At 42.7% G+C, this 11,257-nt stretch overlaps 1 protein-coding gene across 2 annotated transcripts in view; it reads right to left on the minus strand.

Moving 5' to 3' along the window:
- Positions 1 to 6,724, minus strand: part of TPP2 (tripeptidyl peptidase 2) — a 49,478-nt gene extending 42,754 nt beyond the window's left edge. For both annotated transcript variants that reach the window (XM_021415785.1, XM_021415776.1), the window contains exons 1-4: positions 6,479 to 6,724; positions 985 to 1,113; positions 486 to 581; positions 19 to 123 (exon numbers count right to left, since the gene is read on the minus strand). In XM_021415785.1, coding sequence (XP_021271460.1) covers positions 19 to 123; positions 486 to 581; positions 985 to 1,113; positions 6,479 to 6,640 — 492 coding nt within the window. In that variant the 5' untranslated portion in view covers positions 6,641 to 6,724. The remainder of the gene's footprint in view (positions 1 to 18; positions 124 to 485; positions 582 to 984; positions 1,114 to 6,478) is intronic.

Consider the following 11,257-nt stretch of genomic DNA (forward strand, 5'->3'; position numbering starts at 1 on the left):
ACAAAGAAGTATACTAACTTGGGAGGGAGAGCTATGAGCAGCATCAAATTCTTCTTGTTTCCTACAAGCCTCTGCTAGAGCCAGTCTGTGAAGAGGATCCCAGAGCTTCTCCTTGCGTTCTTTCTGTAACATAAAACTGGTTTCTTTAATATACATGTCATTTGCAAGTTATGATTTCAGACACAATGGCTAAGAATTTCAATACAATACTACAAATAAACAATTGCTACACTGGAAAAGTAAATAGCTATCAGTAATTTCTAGACTTTTTGACTCAAGAGATCTGTGTAAGGGGGACCACTTGACCATCTGCTGTGACTCCGAGAATTCACAGAAATGGACTGTGTCAAAATTAAGCAAAGATCAACCTATGGCTAGCAGCCTACGTGTGTTAGTAAAGTACATACTATAGTTTTCTAGAAAGACCTCTACATTAAAATAGTGACATATGAATATACACTAGAAGCAAAAATGCAATTTCTCACCTGAATCCTCTCCTTGAGAGCTTTAGGATATATGTCATAGCCATTTTTTATCCCAATATGATATTTGCCAGAAGGATTTACCCAGTTTGCAGGAATCTACAGAAAAGTATATTCAGGAATAGGTTAATTAATGGCAACAAACAAAAAATTCAATGCTGTGTAAGGAAGTTTAGCAGAACAGTATTGAAAATATTATAAATTAGTATCAATTCACGTGATGCTGCAGATGAACACCTTTCAGTATCTGCATTTATAAAACACAGTCCCAGTAAGCAATTTTTTGGGGTAGAGAACTAAGGAAACAATCATACTATCAGTGAGGACAAACACCATATTATGAAGAGTTAATAGGATAACAACAAGTATCTCAATGTTTAGCTTATTATCTTACTGTAATTTAAACCCTCAGTAGACTAGATTTGTTATTCTGAATAACAACAGGAAAAAGAGAGCTGACAGCTGCCCAGTGCTCTCTCTGTACCACCACACAAATTCTCACCTTTAAAGTTCTTCCAGAGAGACCGATGATTTCTCCATCTTTAGCTTCTACAACAGTACATGTAGTTACATCACCACTGCCAGTTGTATCAATTATATCAATTATCTTGGGCTTCCCATCAGTTGTAATCTGAAAACATAAGCGCAGAAGAAAATGAAAGTGCAGCTGAATGGCCTTTAGCCATTTTTCGCTTTTGCTAATAAAAAAAAGTCTAGTAACTTTGTCGAGCACCCAACCTTTAACTGGAAGACAGAAAAATACCTTGAAATCAGGTTAACTTTCAATGAATCAAGAACACCACATCTATCTTCCTGGCTTATAAGTTTTCCCTCAATTCACAAAACTACTATTTGCGAAAACAAACGTTCATATTTCAGTGACTGGCAACACTGCTTTCGTCCAACTGTTCCAGCCATGTTTTGCAGTATCGATAGCACAAATCTAGCAAGATGAAAGGTGCTGAACTACACGTGGTTACAAGCTTGAGTCTTAACTGAGCACAAATCTAGCAGGAACACAAATTATCATCTCGTTTTTTTTCTGTTACAGGGATTGTGTCCCATTTTAATAAACCTGGAGTGCTAGGAGCTGTCCCCCCGTCCCCAAGTAAAAACAGGCTTAAATGGTTCAGTAAAAAAAGTAGTAAGTATAAGCAGGACACTGATTCCTATATTCCAGAATGTAATAAACACTGATTTTGGAGAGGCTAAATAAGAGCTCCCATTGCATACACCAACATTATTGATCAGTTCATGGAAATGTGTTAAGGAAACTGTCACAACAGTCCTCCAGGGGTCAGTATTGGGATTGATACTCTTTAATATCTTTATCACTGACATTGACAGCGGGGTGAGTGCACCGTTGGCAACTCTGTGGATGACACCAAGCTGTGAGGTGCAGCTGACACACTTGAGAGATGGGATGCCGTCCAGAAAGATCTAGACAGGCTTGAGCAGTGGGCCCAGGCAAACCTCATGAGGTTCAACAAACTCAAGTGAGAGGTCTTGCACCTGGGTTATGGCAACCCCCACTATCAATACAAACTGGGATATGAAAGGATAGCGCATAGCCCTGCTGAAAATGACTTGGGGGTACTGGGGAACAGTAAACTGAACACGAGCCAGCAGTGTGCCCTCACAGACCAGAAAGCCAACCATATTGTGGTATGGTCAGTAGGTTGAGGGAGGTGATCCTGCTCCTCTGCTCTGTACTGCTGAGACCTCACCTGGAGTACTGCATCCAGATGTGGAGTCCTCAGTACAGAAGAGACATGAACCTGTTAGAGTGTGTCCAGAAGAGGGTCACAAAAATGACCCAGGGGATGGAACATCTCCCCTGTGAGAATGAGCTGAGAGAGTTGTGGGCTATTCAGTCTGGAGAAAAGAAGGCTTCTGGCAGATCTAAGAGCAGCCTTTCAATATCTAAAGGAGGGCTATATAAGAAAGGAGACAGACCCTTTAGCAGGGTCTGCTGTGGTAGGACAAGGAGAAATGGTGTCAAACAAAAGATGATAGATTTAGATTGAGTATAAGGAAGAAGGGTTTTTTTTGTTTGTTTGTTTTTTACAATAAAGGTGGTGAGACACTGGAACAGGTTGTCCAGAGAGGTGGTGAAAATCCTGCCCCTTGAATGGAGACATTCAAGGTCAGGTTGGACAAGGCCCTGAGCATCCTGAAGATGTCCCTGTTCATTGCAAGGGAATTAGATTAGATGACCTTTAAAGGTCCCTTCGAACTCAGATGATTCTATGATTTTAAACTGGTAATACACCTGCTGAAACAGTTAAGCAGCAGTGAAAATTTACTTGAGAAACAGAGCACCAAAGCATTTACACAATACTATTTTCTTGTGCTCATAATTAATTCCTTCAGATGCCAGTCTCCAATGACAAAGAAATCAATAGTTACTCCAACCATAAAGCAAGAGCAAGTCAAACCTGAGACTATCCAAACGCTTCAGTTGGTAGCACGTGGTAATCTAAGTTATTCACTGATCAAAGCACAAGAAAACAAGAAGGAAAACATAGTCCAAGGTGACTTGTTTGAAGTAGACAAGTTACACAGCAACAGGTGGCCCAAACACTGATTTATGCTGTGGTGAGCTTGCGTAGTTTTGAAAGTTGTTCGCCAACCAGTCCAGAAAGGCCATGTGCAACTCCTGCACTATACAGCTCTTCGTCTTTCAGCTGAATAGTAGGTCTACGCTCGCACGTGAGTTTGTGTGTACAATCAGAACCAACAATTCGAATTCCTGCAGTCAGACAGAAGAAACTCAGCATTTCAGTTGCAAAGGTCCAAGGTTCAATTCCTAGTGGCAGAGATCCAGTCAGAGTCCGCCACTCAGTGCAAGTAACCGACATGGCCTCTGCTGCCGACACAGATTGTTTGGCCCACTGCCCACCAGTAGTAATGCTACAGTGAAACTCAGATTTCAGCTGTTTTTCCCTTCTCAAGTCCTGCAATTCTGAGAAAAACAAAACCAAGTGAACTTGGTCAATTTCCCTGTTTGATCAGAAGGTCCTGAACTAATTAATTTATTACAGACAGGAGGCATTGGCATTAAAATTCAAAATTAGAGGATTTCTATACAGTGAAAAGTATTTTATAGTATTACAGAATCATTAAGGGTGGAAAACACTTTTCTAAGATCATCTAGTCCCAGCAATGCTGCCCACCATGTCACTTAGTACCACATCTACCCGTTTTGTGAACACCTCAGGGATGGTGACTCCACCGTCTCCCTGGGCAGCCTGTTCCAATGCCCCACCACTCTTTTTTTCCTTATTACAGAATCACTGAGGTTGCAAAAGACCTCCAAGATCATCTAGTCCAACCATACACCTACCATCAGTATTTCCCCATTAAACCATGTCCCTTAGTACAACATCTAAACATTGTGACATTATGATTTATTTACAAAAAGCCATAACTCTACTTATTATTTTTTCCTAAGGTTGTTAGAAAAACTAGTTTACATCAGAATTATACTGTTGTTTGTACATATTTATTGAAGTTTCATGCTTCCATGTTAACTCTGACCATGCAAAACAAATTAGTAGATTATTTTTGAAGCGCTCAATATATCTGCATAATCCTGGCAGCTGATACATATAGTAGTAGCAGAGAAACACCACTATCTGCAACAATGCTCAATTAAAGGGCAAAGACAGGTGTATCTCAGTGTATTTTTGCCAGATCATACAACTTTACTTAGCAGCAATGGGGAAATGACAGGGTGGGGATGAACAAAGACAATACGTATATACAGCTACGGCACGCCATTAAATTTATCAGCCCTCTCAAAAGCTCATCAGAGTTGGCAGATAACAACAGGAAATAGACTGTACCAAGAGGGCTGAGAAGGGAAGAAACAAGCATGAAAGAAGCAGACAAGCTGAACTGTGAGCTGGGAGCACCGAGTGGAGTGTAAAGCAATGGAAGGCTAGGTGAAAAGAGTTCCCTAGAGGGCACTGGCTGCAAAACATTCAGAAAAGAAAGGAAAATAAGTACAAGGCTAATGCTTTATCCAGCAAAGAAAGCAAACTAGCAGAAAAACGCTACCGGTTTAAGTTTTGTTAAGCCCAGTAGCTACTGTATTTGTAGCAACAAATGTTCAGGTAAGAAAATAAACATGAAGGTACTTCTTTGTTATATTGCCTCCCATCAAATGATTGCATGTCATACATTTATGGTATCAGTATTCAAGAATCAAACCGTAAAATAACAAAGTAAATCCACCCAAAAATGAAACACTGGGAAGCAACAAAATGCAAACATCTTTGACTTGACTGAGATCCCCTATACTCAAAACAAGGCAGCTCACTTCAGCCTTCAAGTAGTACTAACTTCAACTAAATGCTGTAATATCTATTAACCTTCCTGCATATAGTGCCCTCTATTCATTTTAAACAAGAGATTCATTTTGTGCCAGGCTGAGAACTGACAGTTAGTCTGACAGCAAGAAAAAGCAGGAGTAGAGAAAGCAGCAGGGAGGATAGCATCCCAAGGCTGGAAATTGCCTGTCACACAGTACAGCTACTCTTCCTTCCTGTGTAGTATGCTGTCTATCTGCAAGACAGTCTTATTCTGGAGAGGCAAGACATAAACTGCCCACTTCACTGAAGAGTAAAGACATCCTCTTTCTGAAGCAACATTTACAAACCTATGCTACAGACCATTTGTGTGCTGCCCATGCCTCCTTTATAATTTCCAGCACTTGAAATTTCACTACTTGAAATTTTACCATCCATACAAGGAAAACAGGTAACATCAGGCTCATATGGATTATAAACCCTCATTGTCTTAGTCCCCACCATATCAATTTGCTTGAAATTTTACACCAAAGCAAAGTTTCCACTACTGCCCATGAAATCATGCTCTTTTCAGTTCACCACTCCTTGTTTACAACACCTAGAAATTTAAGTTTTTTGCTTCCACATGTAAAACTTCAAAACTATGCACATCCCCTTTGTATTCCTGTCTACCTAACTGTCTTCTCATAGAATGGCTTAGGTTGGAAGGAACCTTAAAGCCCATCTAGTCCCAACCCCCTGCTGTGGGTAGAGCTGCCCCCTACCAGCTCAGGCTGCCCAGGGCCCCATCCAACCTAGCCTGAATGCCTGCAGGGATGGGGCACCCACAGCTTCTCCGGGCAGCCTGTGCCAGCACCTCACCGCCATCTGAGTGAAAAATTTCCTTCAAACATCTCACCCAGATCTCCCCTCTTTTAATTTAAAACCATTCCCCCTGGTCCAATCACTATCAGACCACGTAAAAAGTCAGTCTCCATCCTATTTATAAGCCCCCTTTAAGTATTGGGAAGGTATTATCTTGCTTGCTTTTTGGCTAGGTTCATTCCAGCTTAACTCAACTGAAGTGACAGCTGTCCAGTGCCACCTTCCACCCTATCTGTCCTCTTCAATTATCCCTTTACTTGCTTGAACTGTGTAAGGCGTCAGTGGGGAACGCTGGGCTAACAACATGCCAAGGTGAGCTCCCTGAACCGGTTACTTGAGAGCAAAACTTGTGCTAAGCAGATGGCAGAAATGAACACTGCTTATTTAACATACAGGATGCACTACCCAAACAAGACGCAATTCCCTCTAAATCGCATCTCAAGGCTGCTACATCTGATGGGAAATACGCTGACAGGAAACTGTAAGTGATCTAAGAAGTAATACACAAGCCACACGATAAAGAGCTGCCAACAGACAAATGAAAAAGCAACAAGGAAATGCTGAGATACGGCGGCATTAAAATGACCCACGCAGATTTACAAAACGTAGAAACCGCAGGAGCAGCCATTGTGTAACAGGAGGTGCAGACAAAGCCAGGAGGGCTGTCGCCCTGCAGGGAGCGACGGGACCGGGCCGCCAGCCCCCAGAGGTCCTCTCAGAGCCCGCAGCCGCTCGGGCCGCTGCCCAGCCCGGTGCCCGCCCTCCGGCCACGCAGCTGCCCGGCGCCCCGGTGCGGTGACTCAGGGCCTCTCCCGTTACCTGCATGCCCGGAGCGCCCGGGTCCACGCCGGTGTCCAGAACGGCCAGCAGCACCCCCCGCCCGTCAAAGTCGGGAAAGCGGGCGAGGAAGGCGGCGGCGCCGGTCTCCTTCTTGGGCAGGAGGCCGTGGAAAGGGAAGGGCTCCTCGGCGGCGGCCGCCATGGCGGGAGGGCAAACGGGGCCGCGAGTCAACGGGCGCTGAGGATGGGGCACGACGCATGCGCTTGCGCACTGGCCCGAGAGGAGAAGCATCCCCTGGCGGCACACAGCAGGGGCGGGACTAGGCTGAAGCAGCCAGTCGGAGCGCGAGAGCTGGAGCGCGCAAGGAGACCTAGCCAATCGAAAATGCGTCCTGCTCCACGTGCCGGGGCCGCTGTCTTAAAGTGACAGGCAGCAATTTTTCGGGGCTGTACGGCTGTGGGAGCGAGCGGGTAGGGGTCGAGCGCTGCGTAAACACGGCGTAACGCCGTGAGATCGAGGCCTCAGTGGAGGGCTGCGGCCCCGCCGCCCCCAGGCGCTTACGAAGGGACATGGTTGTAATGCAGCGTGGGGCTGTACCCGGCCCTGCCGGCCGTAAACAAAGTGTTAGTGTTTACTAGCGTGTCAGAAACCAAAGATGTGTAATGCGTACAGAAAGGCCGTCCTGACTGCAGAGCTCGAGCAGAAACGGCTTTCTTGTTTGTGAGCAGCAGTGCACCATGCTGCTTCCTCATTTTGTGCCGTTGGCTTCATCCGTGCCCTTAGAAACCTATGGAGTACTACAGGATTCTTACACACATAAAATACCCAATTAAACCTGAAGAGTGCTGCTTGGAAAATGCATATTGTATATTGGAAAAAAAAAAAAAAAAAAAAAAAAAACCCACCTTCCTTAGAACGCTGCTAGTATCTGATAGCCGTGTCTGGTGGTTTTTAGGATTACATAAAAAATGGCCTGATCTTACTTCAGGGGAGACAATTACTTTGACAATGTCATTATTCGCTTATGTATTATTTAAGTAATATCCAACTCGCTGCCCATTTGAAGTTAGTTTTCTTCTGTGTGTTGTTGCCAATACATCTCAGTGGGAGATGCTTGTATTTCTGGCAGCACATTGCAATTGACAGAAGTCTAATGTATCCTATTCCCAGTACATTTTGAGACATTGAACAACGTCAAATTCTCCGAATGTTTTACATCCCATTCGATACGCAAGCTGTATGTTGCAGGTTGGAGACCTTCTTACTGCTAGCTGAAAATTTCTGTTCTGTTGCCTGGGTCCCAGAGGCAAACAAACCATCTAATGAGCAGTTCCATTAGCTGTACCCTATAGCTCAGTGATGCGCACTGCCAAACAGCAGAACAGGTTCTGCAGGAAAAATCAGGCTCTGAGGAAGGTGTGCCAAACATCTTTTAACAGATTAAAACAATAACAAGAGAGAAGAAAGAAAATTGAGTTTAATTTACAGTCTTTAAAACTCATAACTATATTTTAATACAATTACTGTGTGTGATGACACAGAGTTAAGGTTAAGGCTGTGCGTCTTACTGAACCTTTGCAGATCTGAACACACAGAGATTGTTTTTTAATTTTATATTTAATTCTGAGCTTCTCAAGTTTCTTATGTTTACTTTGGTTATACAGCTTGTTCCACTAATTCTGCAGTATATTTGTTTTTTAATGGTAATATCCACTCTCAGCATTGATTCACATTACTGTATCTAAGTTTCTGAATTTTATTTAATTAATAGAGCTTTGTTTTGTTGTGAGTAATACTGTTGCTATTCCACAAAAGTAAAGCTGCCATATTGAAAACTCGAAAGAAGAGTTTTTCACAAAGTTTCTTGGTACAGTACGGTTTGGTCATTAAAATAATGATTTAACTTCCCTCGGGATCTAAGTTTATGCAGCAGTTCATCTGGATTTGCTGTATTAAATAGGCTCACATCTCCATATTAGGAGCCATTTCAGCTGTTTGTATGGGAATCTGAGAACTGAGCCAAAAGGAAAGAGTAAGCAACAGCTGTCACATCCCAGGACCCTGGTTTTCAAAGTTGCACATGATTTGCCACTTTGCCTTTGGAAACAGTGAAAACTATCGTTTCTCATTTTCCCTAAATATCATTCTTCTATTGTGAAATAAGTTTTAGCCCTTGCAACATCTAAACATCTTCAGGTAGCTAGATTAGCTTCAGGTAGCTTAGACAGGTGTACTCCATCCAGCTTCAGCTCTGAGGATGGCAAACTTCATGCACATTTTCCAGCTGTAGGGTGGCGTTACTGAGTACAGTGCATCATGTGCTTCAGCCAAAATGTGCCACCACTGTTAAAGCCACTGTGTATAGGCTCACTGCTGTGGTGGAACAATGGGATTCTGAAATTAGCATTAAAGCCACCCCAAACAGTGCTGATGGTATTCTAGGTGTGATTCTGAGAATCAGCAAAGCTGCTTCAATCTCAACAGTACAGAGCCTTTCTCTACCCTGGTTGTGTAGGCCTGCCAGGATAAACAACAAATCTCCTTTGATTTCACATGCAACCCTAACGTTCTTCAGACAAGGATGTTGAGGATACTCACCACCTCTTCTGCCTGAAGTTTCACCCAAAAGTTGGATGCTTGGATTCAAGTTTAACTTCTGTCTAAGCTTGAATCTTTCTGCAAACTAGAAAAATCTAGCTGCAGCAGGAGGCTTTTCTATTTTGTGTGGAAGCATCCCAAAGTGAACAAGAGACAACATGACCAAGTATCTAACTTGTGCAGGCATTGACATGGATGGAGTACTGGGATTTTCATTCTTTCTCTAATTAACAATGAATTATTCTATGCAAAATATCAATTGGAGTTAGTACAAAAACTCTTGCAAGCAATTACCTTGGTCTTCAATTACAGATTTCACCCACTCATGTCTTCTTTCAACCTTGCCTCAGTTACAACATGTTTAAAGGAGGAATGAGTCTACTAGTTAGACTGGGAGCAAAGGCTTTTGATCAAATCAAATTAGGCAGGGGAAGGACTTCAATATTCTGAGTGAATCTATTAGTTACCAAGGTGTTCAGTAAATGTCCCTCCTCATTCCAACTTAATGAGGGTGTTTTAACTTTGGTATTTAACTCTTTAAGTTATAGTGGGGATAGATGGAAAGAGGTGGACAGCAAGATGTACCTGACTCCGGTCATTTCCTTTTAATTGTCTTTCCTTGTCACTGGCTTTTGTGAGTCCCACGTGAGTGCAAATCAACAAAGATCCTCCAGTAAGAGCAGTTTCCCACCTGCACCTTCAAAGAACTGATTAGTTGTGGAAAATCTAAGAAGATAAATTTCATTTGGCAAGACACTGTCCTGATCAAAAAGCTGCAACTCGTATTCAGTACCTGTAAAACCTCACCTGGTGGTCATCTGAAGTGCCTTCTGGTACAAAATTAAAGGTGTAGTTGATTTTTTAACCATTTATTTCCTTGAGAATAGAGACAGAAATGAAATGGTATGCTGGCCTTTAGTCGTAGAATCACAGAATTGAGTTGAAAGGGACCTTTAAAGGTCATCTAGTCCAACTCCCCTGTAATTAACAGGGATCAGGTTGCTCAGAACCTGATCCAGACTGACCTTGAATGTCTCCGCTGATGGGGCATCCACCACATCTCTGGGCAACCTGTTCCAGTGCTTCACTAACCTCATTGTAAAAATCTTTTCTTATATCTGAACAGAGTAAACCCTGCTAAAGAGTCTGTCCCCTTTCTTCTTATAGCCCCCCTTTAGTTACTGAAAGGCTGCTATGAGGTCTTCTGCTATCAGCATTCTCAGGCTGTTATCAACTTTCTCAGCCTGTCTTCACAGGGGAGGTGTTCCATCCCTTGGATCATTTTTGTGGCCTTACTCTGGATGTGCTTTAACAGGTTCATTACTCTCCTGTACTGAGGACTCCACATCTGGATGCAATACTCCAGGTGAGATTTCACCAGTGCAGAGAAGGAAGAAGGCTCAGAATAGATGTGCAAGGATGATGAGCTCATGGACAAATATAAGAAATGACCACCAGTTGTCATAAAGAAAGCTTAACAAGCTTAACTTGTCTCAGCTCGAAGGGTGTTGAGAAAGACCTTTATTTTAGATATCCAACTGTACCAGTGGGATTTGAGGTTGTGTAAACAGCCTTCCTTGAGATAATAAGTGGAGAGAAGCAGCATGGGTGGAGAAAGGTGTTGGCAACTCAGAAAAAACTAAGGTATAAAAACTGAACAACCAATAAATAAAAACTGAAGAGAGCAACAGGCTTGATCTGGTTTCAACCCACATATTCCTCCCCCACTGTAGGGACACCCAGTGTTGTAATGATGACCATATAGAGACCAGTAATGAGAATTATGTTTGTGTTGTGATTCAACAGTATATTGCAACTGCTATATTGCGCTTGTGATTTCAGTACAGTGCTGCGCCACTCTGCTGAATCCAAATCCTGTGTAACATCAGATATCTACAAATAAGGAAATGTGCTATTAAATATGAATACCTCCTCATGTGGAATGTCTCGAAGAATTGTTCAGAGAGTATTGGGCTTTGGCACACCTCCATCCATAAGAGCCTTGAGGGCCACTGCCAAACAGAGCTGGCAGTTGACAGTATTGGTAACGTTCCTTCCCAGGATTTATTCAAGTCATTGGAGATTGTGTTCCAATCACAAAGTGATTTCTTGAACTGTATCTTCCCTAAAAAAATTAGAAATGCATTTAGTGAGGAACAATACAAGCATCACAAGTAATCAGGGAGAATTGTAAGTTTAACTTACAGCTGAGGTTTGCAA

The sequence above is a fragment of the Numida meleagris genome, chromosome 1 (assembly GCF_002078875.1).
Source record: "Numida meleagris isolate 19003 breed g44 Domestic line chromosome 1, NumMel1.0, whole genome shotgun sequence".
NCBI lineage: Eukaryota > Metazoa > Chordata > Aves > Galliformes > Numididae > Numida > Numida meleagris.